This window comes from Cupressus sempervirens, chromosome 3, assembly GCF_028749045.1.
Source record: "Cupressus sempervirens isolate cs-2001-9-10 chromosome 3, ASM2874904v1, whole genome shotgun sequence".
Taxonomy (NCBI): domain Eukaryota; kingdom Viridiplantae; phylum Streptophyta; class Pinopsida; order Cupressales; family Cupressaceae; genus Cupressus; species Cupressus sempervirens.
This window is the reverse complement of record NC_143120.1, coordinates 594,005,752-594,028,585: the sequence shown is the minus strand read 5'-3', so window position 1 is coordinate 594,028,585 and position 22,834 is coordinate 594,005,752. Positions and strand designations below refer to the sequence as shown.

The following is a 22,834-nucleotide window of genomic DNA, read 5'->3' as shown; positions in this document are numbered from 1 at the left end:
AAGTACTTCACAAAATTTGGATTTTTGAGTTTTTGGGACTTAGCCAACTTTCCCATATGTTGCCATCAATGCCAAGGGGGGAGATTGTTGGCAACTTGGCTAGGTAGATAGTTTGGAGTTGCCATTTATAGAAACATATAGTCTATATTAAGTGGGTAGATCATGAAGTTTTGTTTTGAAGAAGTTATCTTTGAAAAGTGTCTAAGTATCATACAATTTATTTGTTAATACATACATAGTTTTGGTCAGCACGGTTCACACACAAAGTTTTTCCATGTGTGCAGTTAGCTGGTGATGATATAGAGTGCTAAGATTTTGTACCCAAGTGTGAGAGTCTTGATGAGTAGTAAGTACAAAGATATGGATGATTTAGTGATATTATGTATGCATAGGCAAAACAAAACAAAGTTAATAGAAGATGTATTTTATGTTAAGGAATTATTTTATTTAGCAAAACAATCACTGAACTAATTAGGGACAACATCCTAGACGTTAACCTAAGTGAGCAAAAACCATTTTAGCATTTTCAAACACATGTGAAGACATGAAAGCCAATAAAACAAAATAATATGGTATAAATGACAATTTTGAAATTGAAGTTTAGTGTGGTTATTGTGATAACTATGCTATCATTTTGTGATGCGAATTTGATGATTAAGAGGACTAAGAGGAAGTATATGAAAAAGATTGTATGGTGAGCTACAAAGGTCAAATCAGATATTGAGGATATCAACATTGGCAAGAGGTTTTTGTATCTATACCTTTTGTGTACAAGATATTATTGTATAACATGTTTGGGCAGTAGGCTTATCTTGCATACATTTTGTAATTGTAATAACAACTCCTAATAGGGTTGAGGCTTCTAACAAGCCCTAGTCCTCTAACAAGGATCAAGACATTATACATATGTAATAGACTTCTAATAGTGTAAATATCTTTCACAAGATACTTTTGATTAGTGGATCATTTTCTGGGTGCCATTCCTATCGAGGTTTTACCTTGGCCAAGGTTTCCCTAGTTGACAAATAATGGTGTTATGAGTTGAATTGTGAAATTTTTATGTTTACTTTTCAATCTATTCACATTTGCATGTTTTAAAGTTATAAAAGATATCCATAGTTGGGAAAAAGTTTGTAAAATATTGATTCACCCCCTCCCCCCTCTCAATATTTCCTATTTATAACATGGTCGATGGAAACACACCTTGTGGGGGTTTGGGGGAACTACCTCCAATGGAATCAATAGGTAGCTCCTCTTGTCAGGGTTTGGGTGTAAAGCACCCAATAGAATAGAGGGACATCTCCCTTGGCACGATCCTTGTCACAATATGATGGGGATGGGGGTGTTGAGGATGGTCCCCTATTATTAAGCACAAATAAGGGTTTTAAGACTTCCCAAAACTTTAATATGAATGTCATTTACATAATTTTACCACCTCTTTCTATTTTTTGTTGGAGATTCAACTATAAACAACTAGAGATTATTAGGCTTTCCTAAAATAATTTTGAGACTAAGTCTGTGGAACTTGCTGGGGTATTGCCAATGCTGATGTTTTTGACATCTTTGTAGTGTTTGGATAGAAGTGACGAGACACCCCCTACATCCCTATGGAACAATGGTATTTATTTAAATGAAAATTTAATGTGGGTTTTTAGATGTATTTTTTATGCTTTTTTTAAATAAAAAAATATTAGAACTTTTTGCTAGGAAATCATACTTCTTTTGTATGATATTTTGTATGTATATTTTTTACTATGAAATTGCGCAGAGTTTGAAACAAATTGAGCATTATTTTCTTTAGAAATGCACTAGAGATCTTGAAAGAACATCACACTAGTTTTGCAACATGTTTTGTAGGCTTGAAAGGGATTTTCTAGATTTTTTTTTGACAAAATTGTGGTTAAATTTTTTTTTTTTTGTTCTCTGCATGAAGGTACGTGATTGCTTTGTAAGCCATTTTATAGGGAATTTCATAAATAAAAAATGGGCATTTTTTTCTATTCGTTCTCCCGTACAATTTGAGTTTTTATAGCTAGTGACAAATTTCAAGTACTTTTTCTCTAATTTAACAAAGAAATAGTGAATGATAAATTTTTATAGACAAATTTGCATGCTTTTAGAGAATGGATATTTAGTTTGACAATAGGTATTTTTAGTGTGTGTATAACTTTATCTCTCATTTTATAAACAATTTTCCCAAAAAATTCAAGATGTTTGCTTTCAATTTTTTGACATTTTCCCAAACATGTGGGGGGCTAGGATTTATAAAGGTTTTTTTTAATTGATAAGAAGGCCCAAGCTAAACCTTTAATTAATTAATTATATGGTTCCTTTGATTAATCAGGGAGTTCTTAATCCATTTACTTAGTTCATGAATAATTTAGAGACATTCCCCTATTTGCATCATTAAGACTTCCTAGATTTCATTCTTGATTTGATAATGACCTTTGTAATGTTGATATATACTTTTTATGTTTTTGTCTTTCCTTTGTTACTACATATTTCCTTGTCCGTCTCCTTAAAATGGCTTGCAAACATTACTTCTTGACCAAGATTTTTTTTTTAGATTAACTAATTGAAAGATTTAATTGTATAAGGCCACCATCAAATTACTAGAGAAAGTATTTTAACAAGAAATCAAGACCATATATATTTAAGAAAAAAAGGACTATAACTATAATCTTCGTTGTATCCTTATTAAAACATTTTTGTTGTCCTTAATTATATCTTGCTATGTATGAGCTATCCTTGATTAATGTCTTAATTGGTGATTGCTTTAGAAAGAGTTACTGTCAAATGTATTCTTGTAGCTAGATAGTATATTTTTGAACTGATTAATAGAGGTATCTTTAAATTATTGTTTTAAGGTTATACATTTAGGATGACTTAATTATATTCTAGGAGAGAATCCTCACCATCTACTCCTTTGATGATTAATATATCTGATTCTTTATTTCCTTCTCGATATATATGTTTACTACTAATTTATTCAAATTGATCAACTATCTTTAACATGTCTTCAAGTTTAACATTTAATATCCAATTAGGAGTATTTCTTTTCCTTAATGCGTTTAGAATAATTTATGATTCCTCTTCAATGACTAAATTTCTAATGTCCATTTCCAACATAAGTTTTAGACCTTCGATCAAGGCCTCTAATTTCGATAGATTATTAGAGAGTACCCCTAAGGGCTTGGCTTGTTTAATCATCCAAGAACCTCTGTTAGAATGTATAATACATCCTAATCTAACAGGCCCTATATTTCCTCTTAAGGCCCCATCAAAATTAAGTTTTTCCCAACCTATTCGAGGGGGTTCCCATTTGCAATCCGCCTTGGCTTGATTATTTGCTTTTGAATAGATCAAAGGTGGGTTAGTAAGCTTAAACTAGTTTTTGCGCATTTTTCCATCCCATTAAGAGAAATAGCCTTCTTCCTTATGCAAATTTTTTAGGTTATTATTTTCTACCTCTATAATGCATGCTTCCACTTTACTAAGAATGGAGGTTAAATCCAAACTTTTGTTAGTGAAAATTCTTCTATTCCTCTCCATATTTCCCATATATTTTTTTCCAAAAAAGTTTTACCCTTTTAGAAAACTCCTCATTTTCTGTATTTTTTGATTGTGGGAGGGATGGCCAAGCTACCAACATATCACTCTGAGTATTTTTATGGTACATTTGTTCCAAAGTATCTAATTATTTTACACAGAAATTATATGTTCACTCATCATACAACTTGCTTATTTACACAAACAACCAGAGTTATACATAACAATATCAATTATATAAACAAAAAGAGAAACAAGACCAAAATGACTACTATCAACAATAATAGAGAAAATAAAAAGGGACCATACCCTAAGCCTCCTTCCTCTTGCATGTCTTTGTCAACATTATCCTTGCCTGATCTTCTAAAAGGAACTTAAAGAAGTTCCTCATAATTACCATCTTCATTGTCATTCACACTAAGCACATCCTTTCAGAGCAAACACATGGTGGTAGCTGAGCTATGCATCATGTTCAGAGCAAAATGAGAGACATCCTAGAAAGTTTTTTTGATATCATCAATATCTTTTGTAGTTCTTTCTATCTCCTCCCAAATAGTCTTAGAAATGTCACACTTTATAGCAAATATGCAACCTACCCTTATCCATATTGGTTGATATGGTCCTATCCTCCACAACCACATTTTGGGCAATATTGAGAGGTTCAGTTTTAAGGTTCTCCGATACATGGGAATAACCACTAGCATTAATTGAGCACATCTCTTCAATCATTTCCCCCCTTTTATCATTATTTCTCTCTCCCCCCTTTTGAGTTTGACTCCTCGTTTAGGTTGTTAGCCTTCTTAGCTTAAAACATATTTTAATGTTTATAAAATCTACAAGAGAAAATAAACAACTTACATATAAATTGGTAGGTCAAATAAATAATGTCACCAACATACACAATTAGTTTAGATAAATAATTTAGCGTTAAAAACAATACAATCAGAAAATGTCGCTCAAGAATGTTGAGAATTGATTCATCACAATGATAGAATTATATGCGTCAATCAAATAAGTACCTCAACATTTAGAAATCAATTATGTTTTATTTATATTTACACTTATAATCTTATTATTGAGCTTATAGTCTTAATATTGAGCTTGCATGCACACTTGGACTTGTGCTTATCAAAATGATTTGCTAACTATTTTATTGTTGGAATTTGCTTAACCAAAAGTAATGTTGTTTATTATACATATATTTCTATAACGTGTGATCATGTTCTCTCTAGTTAGATCCTCAATAGAATGAGTTAACAAATTTGAAATAAGAAGTACTCATGTAATGAACATAATATAATGTATATATGTAATGCTATTATAAAAACTTTTATAATACTCGTAAATTCTCTATAATAAATACTTTTCACTACATAGTTGTATCGGTATAGCAATATTACAATTTGATTTGCTGTAAAAAACATCTCTACTTATCAATTGATGGACTTTAGAGCCTTTCTAATGAATGGTTCATAAGGCAGAAAACTAAGTGAGTTTAGCCATAGAAGAAACTTGGTAGTCAAGCACACTCAAACTGGATAGTACTAAGATAGATGACCAACTGAAATAGTACTGTGCTGACTGTTGAAAAATATCTCGTATTTATCAATTAAAAAATTAATTATTTTAAAATATAATATCTTACAAAATATATCTATACAAATATACCGCTTGACCACTGCCTAATTATTCCAATTTATTTTTTTCGGAGAAGCCAGCAGGTCTCCTTTTTAATTTATTTTTATAGATTTTCTGAACAGCAATTGACAACCAACCATAGCTTGATAGCACGCACGCAGTCTCGTATGCAGTTAGGATCAAGAGAAATATAAAACCCCTGAAAGTAGCTACAAACAGAATTGCAGCACATTTTCCAAAGTAAGCTTCCAATTTGTCTATCCTCAGACCATTTCAAGGACATTTTCAATTGATTGTCTAAAGATATGCAGATACCATTGAAGACTCTGTAAGTTCCTGTATTTGAAGAGGGGGAAGAGTTGTAATCGAAGATGAATGCAGGCGTGTGTTCATACTGCTACACACATGGCCCTTCTATATCCAGAAGATGCATACTTCAATCTCACACTTGGAGCTCGAGGAAGTCGCGGGTTGTGAGAGTGAGTTCGAGTCTCCACCAGGTGCCTCAATTTGTGGCCTCTGCAGCGGTGCAGGGCTTCATCAACAGAGCAGAGGCCTTACTTTACACGCTCGCCGATTCAGCTGTAGCAACCTCCACCGACGCCTCCACTGCCACCGCTACTGAAGTTCAAAAGCAGAGCGGGGACTGGTTTACGGGGATTACGAATGTACTCGAAGGTTTCTTAAAGGTACCTTCTGTCCATTGTCCATGCTTTTCTTCTTCTTCTTAATATCTGCTTTTAGACTTGCTTGCTACGCCGAGGGAGTTTACCTTTTCCAGTCGCGGGATAACAACTTAAGCTACAACTTATTAGGAAGAGCTTTGGCAAATAGTTACACATTGAAATAATTTCGTTTTCAAAATTGAGGTTTCGAAGGGATTTGCCAAAGCTATTTTTGATTGCCAGACTAAGAGTCTATTTAGTTAATTTATACATTTTTAGTTTCGCTATTTCTAACGCGTTACTTTACTTAGCATCAGGGAATCCAAATTTCGTTTCCTTTATGAAGCATGACTTATGTTGGATAAATATGTCCAAGGCAGGTTTTTTAAGAAGAGCCTTTCATTTTTATTCTTTTTAATTTATCACACAACACACAACACCTCTGCGCAATGTGAGTACTGGTGAAAAGGGAGATCCTAACACATCAAACTGGAGTTTTCACTAAAATACCTGTTCTTGATTGACTGCGTTTATTTTTGTTCTTTTAATTTTTCAGATCACACAACACACAAACTCATCTGAGCAATTTTATTACTGGTGAGAAGGGAGATCCTAACGCATCAAACTGGAATTTTGCACTCAAATACCCCTTCCGATTGACTGTGTTTATTTTGTTCTTCCACCTTCGGTATCCTTACCAATCTTGAAATTTTGGCGCGTGGATTTTTTTAATGGAAGTTGTCTGCACTTCCCAATTTGAATGCGCTTTCTAGGTATCGGGGTTTTGATGCTGTAGACTATGTAGAAATATTTAACTTCGAAAAAAAGTCCCTGTTGCCTGGACCCAATGTAAGGCTTGTTGCATGTCAAGTCACCCTTTGACCTTTGGAGATGTTCCCCATTCCCGTTCATATGTCTTTTATGATGATGGTTGAAGTACCGTTGAACTATTGGTAATGTGCATGGTTGGTGGAAGCTTTAAATAAATTGTAAATCTCACGTGCGCAGGCATTTATTTATAAATACATATCTTGGGCCAAAAACTTTGATCCACTTTTTTGTGAGCTTGTCAATGCTTTCATGTTTTCTGTTTATTGTTTTATATAACAATTAGGGAATTGAAATTGAATAGTCACTCCTTGGAATTGATTTCAAGGCTATTGATGTAATGGTAAATTGGAACTTGAGGGGGGCCTACGGAATGTTTATGAGAACCTGAGTTCTTCTTATCTGTATCTTGTTCTACAATCAATCTAGAACTTCTCTAACTTGATACCTTATCAACTTAATTTCACTTTTTCATGTTTTATACTGGTAGATACCTGGGAGTTGCAATTGTGTGTTGTTCATCATTTCCTTTTTGTCATGAGCATCTGATCACTGTCTGAGCTCTGTGAGCTTAGTTATAGAATTCCTGCAAATAGGTATGGTTTCCTGGTCACTAGCCTAGACTGGCCTTTGGCAACTGTTGTGTGTTTTGTGCTTGAGAATGTTTCTGCAGCCAAGGTTTGAATGGGTATCCTATATGTGTGAATGAATTTTTTTGGCTTGAACCTCAACACCTTTAAATTGATGCTTCTACGTAGCCAAATTTTACGTGACTTTTAATATCTGCTGTTGCAGTGAAACTTGAATTGAAGTTCTAGCCCCTGTAATTTAGCTGCTTTCATGCCTGGGGTTATAACCAGGAGTTTCTGGTTTACATGCAGCCAAGAACTCAACATAGACACTTGGTTTTTTGAGGCTTTCTTGGAACACACATTTTCTGGTACTGTGGATAATTCATAACCAGGGCTTTCTGGAATAACATTTACTAGTCAGGAATAAATTGAAACAAGATGAATAGGTTTCTCTTCAATGAGGGAGTGAAAATATCCATTAGGAACACAAACAATATGATGTCTGTTTTTTTTTCTGATTCCCACAGCTTATTGTCTTTAAATGGCTGGTGACAAATGAAATCTGAAATGCAAACACATGCATCTACAAACTGTGTCATTGCCTGAACAATTATGCTACTTGTATAAAAAATATCAATATAAAGATGACAGTCTCCATATTATTATAAATTTTTTTTCCATTCATGAAGTACATTCTGTAATATTATTGACATCATCAGGAAATCTTGAGAATATTTATATAGCTGCAACAATTATAAATTTTTATCTGGAGAAATATTGGATTGGGTCCTAGGTAGATAATTGTGCAAACTGATCCTATTTTATATTAGCATTTAATTCCTACCTTTTAGTGTGGTATAAAATGTCACAATGTGTACCTACAATAGAATTGTACTTCAAATTTGAGGAGAAGCTTCCTTTCAAAAGAGTGAGGGAAAGGATTAAGTTCCCTTTCACACAACATAATTTTTATTTTATTTTGATGGAGGGTTCAGATCTGCAAGGCAACCCAGCGAAGCACGAAGCCTGCGAGGCAACCCAGCAAGGCAACACAACATAATTTTAAACATAGAACCTAAGGGGTTTTTAAGCTTTTAGATCAATTTAATGAAGGTAAAGGTTGCCTATAAATTGTATTTTTATTAACTGGGAAGAAAAATATTTGTCTTATTATCTAATATGCCATCTACTTCGTCCCAAAGCATGTCATGAAATTGATGGATAGTATAAGTGAATTTTTTTCTTTTGACCTCAAATTCATTTTCAGTCTGCCCAAATAATTGTCAACTTAAGAAGATACATGTTTGATTCCCAATCCTTCCTGCACGATACACTTCAAGTCACGTGGGCATTTGTTACAGAAGTTTTTCAAGTTAAATCTAGCTGTCTCACTACTGACGAATGTAGAGTCCATAGAACTCATGCATTTTTGTATGTCATTGTAACGACAACCAATGCACTTTATAAGCTTGTTGCAGATACTTCATAAAAATGACGTCATGGCTCAGTTACCTTGGCAATGTTCAGGATAATATGTGAAGCTCAAACATAGAGATATATGTGAAGGTTGGGAATTGAATGAACTAATTTTCCCAATGAAAAATTATAGTCTTGACCATAGTTGGAAAACTCTCACTTGACAACAACTCACCAAACCCCTAAAAGTTTTTTCGGGAAAAAATCGGCCAATTAAAAAAAAAACTCGGGAACCTAAAAAAATGGCTAAAATTTAATTAAAAAAACATTTTTTTTACAAATTTCAATGAAAAGATATATTTAACGATTTAATTAAAGAGAACACAAAAGAAACAAGCAGAGTTAAGATATATATAAATGCATAGTGGGTACAAAATCGCATTCTTATGCAGAATGCTGATGGCAGGAAGCAAAACAGTAAATAGTTTCTGTCAAAACAGAAGTAAATACTAAATAGTTTATGTTTCAAAGGCACAGTGGGGATGAGGCTACATGCTACAAAAGCTTAATGATTCAACCTGCACTGTTTCTATAATTATCTTTTGACTTTCTGAAGTCCCACTTAAGAAATTGTGTGTTTCAATCACAAAGAAATGACAACAGAGAAAACAAACAAGGCACAAATTTGCAATAGTTTGATCATAACTCCTTCCAAAACAAAACATCCAAGATGTCCTTGACTTCTTTCAATTGATGAAGTTATTTGCGTGTGGGTTAATTATCAACAGATTATGATTGCAGCTAAAAGTAGAAACATTTCTTGGCTGTGTTAATTTTTGCTTTCATGGAGTCCATCTACAATATAGGCAGCTTACACCATGAAATGGAAAACAACTGACTGCACATCAACCTGGTAGAATAATAACTCAGAGAATCATGCAGATGAGTTTTAATAAAAAAATCGTGAGTTTTCTATAAAAACCTGCCGAAAAATTGGTGAGTAATCTGCGATTTTTTGGGTGCAGCCGAGTTTTGAAATTGGTGATTAGTTTCGCCAAAAAATCACTGGGCTATAAAACTCGGCAATTTCTTACTAATCACAGATTTTTCTGTGAGTGTGCGAACTATGGTCTTGACATGCTATGACATATGCACATGATGGTCATCCACCTTGCTCACTGGACGCATAAGAAAAATACCATTTACTTTTCTATAATGTTTGAAAGACTTGATGTGTTCCAATTTTGGACATTTGTTGATATGACCATTTGGGTGAGGCTCAATAGTGGCCAACTCTATGAATATCTTGCTTTGTGCCGTAAGTTATTAACACAAGAGGTCATCTTGAGTTCATGAGTTCGCTCAAATTTTGTCAATTGCTGTGCAAGCACTTGCTGATTCATGTTGCCGAATTAGAGGGTTCTTTATCTTATTTAGTACCTATGATTGATAGTTGCATTTTTTGTCCTCCTTAAAATTAACATCAAAATTGACCCCTTTTGCTCAAGATATAGGACACATTAGTAACCCATAGATGGACGGATCTCCGTTAAATGGATGATTTTCCTTTGAATTATGGAGGTACTGTCTGGGGGGTGAATCAGTATTTCACAAACTTTTGCCCAAAATTGGATATCTTTAACAAACTTATAACTTGCTTAAGAAAGTAAACTAATTATGCTGAATAGTTACACCATATTTTGTTAACTAGGGAAACCTTGGCCAAGGGAAAACCCCAGTGGGGATGGTATCCACAAAACGATCCATTAATCAAAAGCATTTTGTGAAATATATTGACCTTGTTAGGAGTCTATTACATCTGTATAGTGTCTCGGTCCTTGTTAGAGGACTAGGCCTTGCTAGAAGCCTCAAACCTGTTAGGAGTTGTTATTACAAATTACAAATATATGCAAGATGAGCCACTGTCCAAACATGCAATACACTTAAGTTCTTCAATACTAGAGATAGATTTGGAAACTTCTTCACTGCTGCTGATATCTACAATATCTGATATTTGCCTTTGCTGCCCTTCACAATCTTTTATCACAATTTACACCGCTCTGATCATACACCATAATTTGCATCACAAGACATAATATTATACACTTACAAGTTTGCACTACTTCATATCCAAAATCTTCTCCTTTATACCTTATTTCTTTAACTGTTGGCCTTCATCTCTTTGCACACTTTCCAAAACACAAAATTAATTGGATATCGTCCCTAATTAGTTAAGTAATTATTTTGATGAACAAAATAATTGCTTAAGCCAAAATATTCATTTCCTTAAGTCTGCCCTTTTCTATCTTTTCAACATTGTTACTGTAAAATCGAAATATCTCTATCCGTACTGACCATATTGTACTGCACTCTTGTACGTGTCATCCTAACATACTGTACTTCCTCTAGGTAAGTGTGCACGTGCCAGAAATGCCTTCGTGAATTGTGCTGACCAAAAAGGTTCTTGTGCTATAAATGACGTCACATCTTGTTAACCTAGCCAAATTGCCAACAATCTCCCCCTTTGGCATTGATGGCAACATATGGGAAAATTGGCGAAGTTCCAAATCTTGTAACATTAATTATATGGCCATCACAAAATTTTCAAAAACTGTGGATCATCATTATTTATACCATCTTTTCCTTATATCTCCTAATTACAATATAACTTCCCCTTTGATTATAATCCTTCAGTCTATTACAATTTCTTTACTACTCCCCCAAGAGTTACCTCTACTGCATTTAAATCTGAATATACAAATTTCTCAAATGATGTCTTAGCTTTAAGACATTCTTCTAATTGCTTCTGTATATTATCGATCTTCAATGTCAAACGTTCTCTCAATAATGAGAACCTCTCGATGATTCTTTCTCTTTTCATCTCAGTAGACTTATATCATTATAACTCTTTGCAATTCTCATCTCTAAGACTTCAATCTTCTTCTGAGGCTACTAAAGCTCATTTGCTAGGTTCTGTAGCTCTTTTTGCTTCTCACATAGCTCATTCACATCTCTGATGAAATTTTATGATATGGTGCACTGTCCATACAATGCCCTCCCTTATATTGCACATCTTCTTAACTCTTATATGTAAGAGTCAAGTGCTGCAAAGTCATTTCTAATATTCTTGCACATTGTGTCAAACAACTGTGCACCATGCTTGACTTGTGCTTGTGTTGCTGCTATTTTTGATAACTGTATAACTTCATTATCGAAAGCCTTAATCAACTCCTTAGCTTTTTCTTGAGGATCTGCCTCTGTTATTCTCTTGGACACAATACTTAGTAGTTTCTCAAAGGCCTCTAAAGTGTCTTGAAGACTCTTAACCTTCTTATTCTTTTCAAATAATTTACTTAGGGATGATATCAGTCCAATCTTATCATCATCATCACTAGATAAACTTTCTAATGCTGATTCCAATGGGACTTGGATTTCATTTGGGTTTCTAATAGGATATCTGCCTCATGTCGAAATATGACTTTGGCAATCACAATTTGTGTGTGTTTTAGTTGTGGCAAAAACGTTGATTCCTGCATGATTATTTTCCAATAATTTTAAATTTTCTCTTCTTGCTTTTGTTTCTCTGTTTTCTCTTCCTCTTCTTCATGCTTATTTTCCTCCTCTTTCACATCTTTCTTTTCTTTTCTACTTTCTTTTTTTCTTCTTCTTCTTTCTTCTTTTTTTCATCCATCTTCAAAACTGGCATAGTCCACCAAATTGTCAACAATAGAAGGACCATAGTCCTTGAATGAATCTTCTGCTGTGTCCAAGGTGATGTTTGTACTATCTATTTGCATAGTATCTGTATAAATTGTTACTTGTAGAAATTGTGATCAGTAGAATGTTCTTTTTCCTAGAACCTTCTAAAGTTGGAGGAGAGGACTTCTGCTAAGAAGACTACTGTGAATGACACTTGCCTTTATCCTTCTGAAAGGATTTAGTAGCAAAGGCTTGCTCTGTGGAGGTGAAGGTGGACCCGCTACCGAACTATTTTTTGCACCGGTCTTGCTGAAGTAGAAGTGTGCAGAGATTTGTGAACTTCAGATGAACATTAGTAGAAATGATGTTGAGAGTCTCGATAAAATGCTCGTAGGACTTGGGTAAACTTCTGAGAGTTATGAACACAGTGTTCTCTTCCTCCATCTTGTGTTCAATAGCAAGCAACTGATCATAGATTTCCTGAATCCTATTCAGGTTTTCTTGGAGCGATGTTCACTCATCTATGATAATAGAAAATAGAGTGTTCATGAGAAAAAAGGCTATGTTTTTGTCAGAAGTCTCATGAAGTTTCTTGAGATGTGCCCATATCTTGGCAGCTCTTTTGTGGAATGGAATCTAAGGGAGAGCTGATCATCAACTATGGATAATTTGAGAAGCATCACCACCTCTTGATTATTTAGAGCCCATGTATTCTGATTAGTACCAACTACAGTCGGACGCTTTGAAACACCTAGATTAATCTGATTAGTATCTTGATATTCAAAGATTGCTAGTATATGCTACTTCCATGTGCTATGATTCCAACCACTGAATTTTGAATTGCCCTAAAGAAAAATGTTAGTCAGAGATGCCATAACACGTTTTTCAATGAAAAGTGTGAAAATTTGTGAAGGCATGTACTTTGAGACAAAAATTGGAAGACCCAGAAAAAATGAAGGGGTACCTAGTAGAGAGATTGAAAATCCCTGAAAGAATATGTTGTCGGATTTTGGGTTTGCTGGCTCAAAATCGAGGCAAGAAAATTGAGGCACCTAGAAAAATTTGACAACCTAGTTGAGTTTTTGAAAAACCCACCAAGGATCTATAACCAAACAAATTTTCGAGCCAAAAAATTAGGGTTTTCAAACAAAACACTAGTCGGCAGCCATGGAAGAAAAAGACTTGCAGAAAAATGGAGTTTTCTGGTAAAAGACAATCATTTTTTCCACAAAGGGGCGTTGATGTACATACACCATTGGATATGACAGATTCGACACCAAAAAACGGTGTTACAGGCATGTGCATAAGAAAAACGGCTACAACAATCATCTACAAAAAAGCGGCGCACAATCTTGTTGAGAGATGTTTGCAACCAAAACAGTGGGTCGTGGTTGCAAAATAATGATGGTAGAAGTCCGCGGTTGAAGACCAAATCACTGTAGTAGGTTGCGTTTTGAAGACCACTTCCAGATTTTGCAAAAACCGCAATTTTCTTCACAAACAAATTTCTCAAAATGGAAACCCTATACAAGTTGTAGAGAAAGTTGCTGAAATAATTTCAAATTTTTTTAGGAAATTATTTCGAAAGGAATTAAAAATTAAAACTTTAAAGTATTGGCTCTGATACCATATTACGAAGTAATTGGTAAAATACTTGCTTATTATTAACAATGATCAATAGATCAATATATCCAAAAAGAATGAACGATGTTTCCATAGGAAATGATCATAAATAATAGAAACATTCTATTCTAGCTGATGGAAAACTTACAGATAACTACAGGTTAACTAAATATTAGAAACATTTTAATATTTACAATAGACTACAAATAGATAACCATTAAATAGTAATAGAAGCTATCTATTATCATAATAAATACGGCTAGGCCTCAGAGTTAGTTGTTAATAGTATTCCCATACTTGCACTAGTGATTTGTCTGGAAAAGGCCTTAGTGACGCTGCTATGTATACCTAATAGGTTCTCATGTAGAATTTGAGTTGTAGGAACTTGTGAATGCTGCTCTCACAAGGCCTCACTAATTACCTTAGCCCAAGAGATTTGTTTGTGCTTCTATCTCAATATCATGATGTATCTATACATCTATGTCTCAAAAACAATAGACTCCCACAAACCTATGATTCAGCTGAAGAGGGTAATTATGTCACTACTTTCCTATTTGAAGTCATTGTGGAACATGGGCAATTGGGATTAACAAGTTCCCTTTTGTAGAAGCAACTTTTCACTGATGTGCTTTATGCATTCCTTAGTTTATTGGTTATAATGGTCAAGAGTCTTCTCCATTGTTATGTGTGCATATATTGGTGCACTAGGAACCTTGAAGATTTTGTCAATGGTTTCCGCATCCCATTGGATGACAAATTTACCATCAGCATCCTTGATGGTTCTCAATTTTTTGTCAAAGTGAGATACACAAGGACAAACTCAGGTTCTAGGGCAGCCCTTGGAAAGGTGGATACCAAATGTATGATTATTTATTAACAATTGTATATCATTATCTTTTGCATTTGTAACTAGCCTCACAAGAAATTTAGACATATTAACATGTTTCTACCTCCATATCCTTGATCTCATCAATGGGAGGGGTCACTTGAGTAGGTGCAATTGCATTTCTATATTTGTCATAGTTGAACTTAATCTACTTGTTGGTGGGAGAGTGGCTCTTTTGGCAATACGCAAGAAGTTGCAAACTCCAAAAAATTATAACATCTTCTATTATAGGGGAGGTCATGGAATGCTCTTCAAGATAAGAAAGATGCAAAGTAGAAGCCACACTCGGGCAAAACAAACTTGGAAGAACAATAATGGGAATGACTACAAAATGATACCAGTAATGAATTTCAGATCTTGGTAAGTACATTGCAAGTTGGGGAAAACATGGGTATTTCATTTGCAATGGGAAGATATTGTTGCACTTTACATATACATGGGAAGTATGCAACTTCCACTTGTATTCAGGTCTCAAAGACCCAATTTCAAGTGATTTTTTAATACATTTAAACCCAAATTCGGGTTTTTGGAAGATCATTTGCAAGTGAAGGGAAGTACCTTATTTTTGGCAAGTATAAAATATGCCTCAGAAGGCCAAATTTGGGTTTTGGAAGATCAATTACAAATTTGGGAAGAATCATTCGTATCACACCCAAAACCCGAAATCAATATGATTGCATAAATCGGGTCTTACAAGACATGTTACAAGTTTGGAATGCTAGATTTAGCCCAGAAATCAGATTAGCAATAGTAACAATAAAAGATGCAAGAGACACACAACATTATCCTAGGAAAATCCTTCTAGAGTGGAGTGAAAAACCGAGCCACACAACAAAATAATTCCCCATATTGATCATAAAATGTTCTAAGTGTACACCAACTTTTGCTTGAAGCGATATATATATATATATATATATATATATATATATATATATATATATATATATGTAACATAAAGAGAGACTCTTTACATACAATTGAAGGTCTCTTCAATAACACTTTATTGCAAACACAATTCCCATGCCTTAACGCATGATGAAAGACATGTCTTTATATTTAATATTATAATTATCATAAATGTCCTTTTCGGCCTAAAAGGTGTGACTATAGTGGAATTAACATGCAAAGATAAAGATTTCTATTGCAGCTTTAAACTCCAACACTCTTAGAAATCTTTAGATGAACAATTACTCAAAGCTGCAACCAAATGTTAATGATAAAACCTAATCACATAGATCCTATAAAATTTCATGGAATCACTCAACATAAAAAGCTGCAAGAAACACAACCAGCTTTCATGAAGTTGTCATCGAATCTCTCAATATGACACTAAGAGAATAATTTACTCATTGTTAATAATCATGGAATCACTCAACATGATAGATTTGTAAGAATCTCAGTTAAGCTTTTAATCATGGATTCTCTCCACAGGTATTGTGATGGACTCACTCCACATGATATCCAATTCCCATCACAGATTCTATCCATGTGATATCATCATGGATTCTCTCCACATGATTATCACTCCCAGAGAAAAAGAGTTATCATAGCCCATTCTTACAATCTCAATTATTCACAGAAGAATAGGCATAACATAACAAGACTTAGTTCCACTTAAGTCTCAAATTTTACAAATATTACAATCATATATGAGAAAGAAGGGGATTCCATAAGCACTCCCTTTTAATTATGAAGCCTCCCTCTTTATGGAGCCCAAAATTCTAGTCTCCATTTTTATCGTGAAGAGTGAGTAAATATAAATTTGGAGACAGAAGGGATTTAGAGATTTATGTTCATATGCAAGGGAAGTTGACAGAGGCTCCTATGCAACACTATCACTACAATTTGACAACAATTTTCATAAAATATATTGAGCATTGTAGACAAAAAGACAACTTTCAGATTGCTAAAGAAAATGGTATATACAATGATAATCATGATATGCATATCATGACTTTAATAGCAATTGATTATAGAAGAAACAATGTGGTACAAAGGACAAACTAATTCCTTTGTTAAGTTCCATAGATACAAGGAACAAAGAAAGTATACACAAAGTTCGAGTGGAGATTAGTGGCAGCATTAAGTTGTAATAAAAATGTAGTTTTCAAAGATAATAATACATACGATGACAGAGAGAGTGAAACCAGTAAGAATCGAATGTATCAAAGTAATAGTTGCCATGAGTTTGTGGCACAATATAATGAGAGCTAACACAAAATAGAAGAGGACTATGAATATAGGAAATTATTGATGGCGGTCCGCAACAACAAATCATTGTATGTGTCCAGATCGAAGCAAGCAATATAAGATAATATAAAAGGTTAAGTTTGTGCCTAGAGGCAACCAAATCGATGCAGGAGTATGGAAGACAATCAATTCATAAGCAGCTCCAGTATACATGAATTTTGTTTCATATACTACTAATCTGTATCTAATGATACTTCATACCTCTCGCAGGTATGAATAAAAATACGGAGGAGTTCCAGCTCAAATGCAAAGTGCAAACAGTATGGAGCGAAAGGCATAAATTTGATTGCTTTTGAGGGAAATGAACATCATGGAATATCTAGTGACAATGATAAAGAATTTTCAAAACACAAAAGGACACACGAATTTTGCACATCAAGGGTCTCTCGTCAACACCGGATACTCATAAGAGGTGTATACGCGTGGAAAATTGTTACAGTAGATAAGCTTGAAGAAATTAAAAGGACGGCAATGCATTTTCTTCACTGAGAAATTCGTGTTTTATTTTTGCCCATAAGAAAGAAATGATTAATTATTATTCAAATATATTAGTTGTGATTCATTTAGCAAGCAGCCGTTTGTATTATAAACAAGGCTTAAGGTATATTATTTCGTTATTTTTTATGAAGGGGTGTGATGTTTTGTAAAGACACTCGATATCCCTCCAAAAGCTATAAATATAGATGTCAAAACAATTGACAAGATATATACTATATTCAATATATTATGCATTTGATGTATTATATTCTTTCATTGGTAAAGAAATGATTTTTTGAACCAAGCCCGTGGATTGTGCATTATTAAATAAATTTTTATGCGATTTTGGAATTGAAATGCATTGGATGGATCATCCGTAAGTAGCGTCTCTATCTACAATTTTTATTTCGAGCACAATCTGTAATCTTGTCTATTTTTATTTGCATTAGGGTTTAAAATATAATTAAGTTGTGTCCTTTATAAATATTTTTATTAATTTCTATAAACATTTTAATATTCGAATAAGTGGATTGGGTCATTATTGCATTTTAAACTAGATAAACATAGATATTGTGAAATATTTAATTATTTTCGTATTTATGTCTAGTTTGTCTCCATATCACAAGAGCTAAAGTGCATCCTAGACTAGTTTAAAATTGCGTTCCTATAATTGATCTATTGCGTCTGAATTGTTAAAATTGTTTATAGTTTAAATACATTGAACATTATTAAGTTGTACATTTCAACTTGTAATATTGACTTTGATGACCCATTTAATTAAGCATTGGTCTTTATATTACTCTTGATTTATAATCCATATGTTGGCAATTGTTTCATTTCTTTCCATTGAGGAATTAATATATTCATTTGTTGTGTTCATTCTTTATTTAAAACATTATCACATTTATTTATTAATTCATAATTTTCAAGTTTAAAGTTTTTCTATAATTCTTTCCGTTAGGAAAACTTTTAATACATTCATGTTCTAATCAATCTGCTATAAGCGTCTTGAATCTAAGTGTTTTGTCTAGGATCAAGTACACCCACCTTGGTTTTGTAGAGCTAGAAGTGCAGGGGATTGAGATCACATTGATCAGTCTCTTCAAGTTGGCCATAACTGGTTGGATATCCCAGCATCAAGTTGGCAAGACTCGTAGGATTCCAATCTGCAGTTTTAGGAATCAACAGATTGGCGACTCTACTAGGGAAGAGTTGCAAAAAAAACCCTAAGAGTTTCTGATTGTAGACTAGTAAGAGTTAGGTTCTATTTAATTTGTTAAAATATTTGAAATTCTAAATTGATAATTTTTTACGGTGCATTTAATTTCCTTGAAGATTTCAAACTCTCGGAATTATTTTATAAATCTTAAATTGCTTTATAAAGATTTGATCATGTAGAAGCATTGTATGTTTTCTTTTAAGCTTTTTCTACGCATTCAATCTTTGGTGACATATACTCTACTGGAAGGAAGAACTCAGATTCTTGAAGATTATACATTTCCTCCATTTGGAGTTGGCGACTCTATTGTATTTTGATTGGTACTTTAACAAAAGGAGTGCTCAGGACATTAGTGACAATGCTGAGGGAGAGGATTTAGAAAGAAATGGTAGATGGTATTTCAAATGTATTGATCATTTCAAATAAAGCCTTTTGTTCTAGATGGCATTAGGCCATTGGATTTCAGCAATTTTGATTATGAACCTAGCAAGTTATCTCTAAAGCTTTCACAATTGTTACTAAAGTTCCATGGAGAATGGGATGAATCGACAATATGACATTTGGGTGCATTGTATAGATTTATAGAAGACTATGAGATTTCTGCGGAAGATCGGGTAATGAAATTGTTTGCCAGGACTTTGAAGGACAATGCAAGACAGGCATATGAATCATTACCCACACAATGCATCTCATCCTGGAAACAATTTGAACAATGGTTCCTATATGAATTTCATGATACAAGTGAGGAAGATGACGTGTGTTATAAACAAGATGAAAATCAAAGCTGCAACATAGAAGAGAATTCTGAACAAAATTGTCAAATTGAGAATCTCACCGAAGGACCTAGATGTAAAGCTTCTTCTTTAGATATGAGATCAAGCTATTAAAGATGAAGCAATAAAGATGAAGCAAAAGATACTAAGGTAATACAAGAACATAATGATGTTTCAGATCCAAAGGTAGAAGAAATCGAAGAACAATTCGATGAGACCAGTAAGGAATTAGATTGTGAAGAAAAATGGAAATGATGAAGAGGATTCTCTCAATGTGGATGAGATTTCGACCTTGTTAGACATGGAATATTAGAAGTATGTTGAAAAGGGTGGTCAAATTTTTCTTCCCGTACACAAAGAAAATCAGATTGATGAGACAGTAGATGTGTTCTACGAGACATTCAATGGACAAGAAAATCCAGTCATCTTGTCAAAAGCATATCACTTTCATGAGGAGGAAACCAATGAACCAGAAGGATCATACACTTCTCAAGAGTATGGCATATTTGTTGAAGATGTGCATTGTGGTCTAAGTATAGAAAGAGATTTATTTGGATACAATTTTAAAGAATTTTCAGATCCCATATATGATGAATTAGCAGAAAGGAATGAAGAATATAGCTCTTGTACACTTCTCCATCTTGAGGAAAATGTGAGCATTCATGAAGAGGCAGAAAGTGCATCCGAGAATGATTTCAAAATCATTTCAAGCCTGTCATGTGGTGAAGTGATAGAGAATCATGTCAAAGTATTTTGTGGAGATGAAATAGAACATCAGGAGAAAATGTCGGATGAAGGATCTCATGGAAATATTCCCAAGCACTCTATATTCTCGAGTCCATTGTTTGAAGAAGATTTTTTATATCAAATATATCAGCACTATGATAACATTTCTAAGGATGATTTAGAAATGAAAATCATAGCATAAATGGAGAAATATATTCAGAAGAAGACCCATTTTCCAATCCATTTAATGATCAATATTTGCATTTAGATTGTGAAGATGAGATGGAATCGAATGTACATAATGAGGACATGTTGGAAGTTAGTCCTGAAATTTTTTCAAATATCTCAATTGATTAGATTCTTGACAAAACAAAAGTAATAATGCTTAAATATGGGTTATATTCAAAATTTTCTTGTGAGGAGAATCGTTCGGAATGTGGAGCAAATTGTGTGCAAAAGGAAAATCAGACAAAGTTGACTTGTTCTAATGAAAGTATGACTGATTATATACATATGAACCTTCCATTCAGCAAGGATCACAACACACTTAATGACTTCTCAACAACAAAATAAAAGTCAAATACCAAGGATTGCATTCACGAAGCAGAGATGGTGAGTATTGTCCATGAAGATGATATATTTGATACAAGTAAGAAGTATGAGCAGCCTACTAAGGTAAGTATCCCTGAAGATTTTATGGTAATATTTGTTAAGAATATGCTTAGGGAAATGTGTTTAAATTTTCATCCTAATTCTTTTGAGGATTTTTCTTCCATGTGCATTGGTCAAATGAGAGAACCAAGAGACCATATGTTAGGATCAAATGACAATGAAATTTATTTCTTTTCAAATGATCTTGTTGATGAAGCAACGATAAGATTAAGATTTAATGTTACACAAGTGATGAAGGAAAAGCACATACTGTGCAATGATTTCTTTATAACATTTGTTAATGAATCAGATTTTACTAAGGAACAATGTGACACCCTGTTTAGGAGATCCACAGTGTTACATGATCAAAACTGAGTGTTCGATAGAGGAAAGGATTCATGTTCATTTTTTTGGGTCTTGGGGCCACCCAATTTCACTGTGCATCATGCTAAGCATGGATGTTCAGTCTACTCCTCTAGAGACAGCTGGAATTCTCACTATGCCCACAAGGGGCATATGTCCCCAACAAGAGCCACTGATGGAGCCCTAAATTCTAGTCTCCATTTTTTATCTTGAAGAGTGAGTAAATATAAATTTGGAGACAGAAGGGATTCAAAGATTTATGTTCATATGCAAGGGAAGATGATAGAGGCTCCTATGGAACGCTATCACTGCAATTTGACAATAATTTCCAGAAAATATATTGAGCATTGTAGACACAAAGACAACTTTCAGATTGCTAAAGAAAATGGTATATACAATGATAATCATGATATGCATATCATTGACTTTAATAGCAATTGATTATAGAAGAAACAATCTAGTACAGAGGACAAACTAATTCCTTCATTAAGCTCCATAGATATAAGGAACAAAGAAAGTATGCACAAAGTTCGAGTGGAGATTAGCGGCGACATTAAATTGTAATAAAAATGGAGTTTTCAAGGATAATAATACATATGATGACAGAGAGAGTGAAACTAGTAAGAATCGAATGTATCAAAGTAATAGTTGCCATCTAATTCATTGCATTGCTTCCTTGGTGAAAATGTGCTATAGTCATGAGTTTGACTTTTAACTTTTGTCCATTTTCTAAACTTCATATCTTCCTATTTATTATTATGAACTTTGACAGAAATATATATTGTTATTATGAGCTTCGATATTATCTGTATTTGGTAGGATACTAGTATAATTGTTAGGATACTAGTATAATCGTTCAAATGAATTAAATATCAAAGTATCGACCAATCAGCCTTAACAATTAATTAGTCACCTTTTTAAAAGTCAAAGCATCCACCAATAAGTATGAAAATATATTGGTTGATTTTTAAATAATAATACTTTAACAAATACTTAAAATAATATTTTTTGCCTTATTTATTTTTATTTTTAAAATGTGTGTATGATAAAACTACCTTTTTCCTTAAACTTATCCCTTCCACTTTAAATAAGACAAAGGATAAAATAAGATTAAACATTCACCACAAGGTTTAGAAATATCTTTTAAATTTTCTTCTAGAGTCTTCCAATTAGCACTATTTTGGAGCCTTTCAATTATTAACAATACATGCATACACTTTCTTTGCTCATTAATTCTCTATTTTATCAACAATTTTTTTTAGGCCCACTCTGAATAAGACAAAAATCTTTCACATATTCCTTTATAGTCTTCCAATTAACAATATTTTGGAGTCTTCCAATTATTAACAATATTTGCATATGCTTTTTCTCATTAATTCTCTATTTTTTCAACAAATATTTTGAGGCCTACTCTAAATAAGACAAAGGAAAATAAGATTATAAATGTACCACATGATTTAGAAAAATCTTTTACATATTCCTCTAGAGTCTTCCAATTA

General features: G+C 33.5%; 1 protein-coding gene across 1 annotated transcript in view; it reads left to right on the top strand.

Annotated features, from left to right (window-relative positions):
* The first annotated feature begins 5,237 nt into the window (after positions 1-5,237).
* The window catches only part of LOC149568067 (inner membrane protein PPF-1, chloroplastic-like), a 214,463-nt gene continuing 196,866 nt past the window's right edge, over positions 5,238-22,834 (top strand). Inside the window, exon 1 of the mRNA XM_089821069.1 lies at positions 5,238-5,876. Within this exon, the coding sequence (XP_089677195.1) occupies positions 5,559-5,876 (318 nt within the window). The 5' untranslated portion in view covers positions 5,238-5,558. The remainder of the gene's footprint in view (positions 5,877-22,834) is intronic.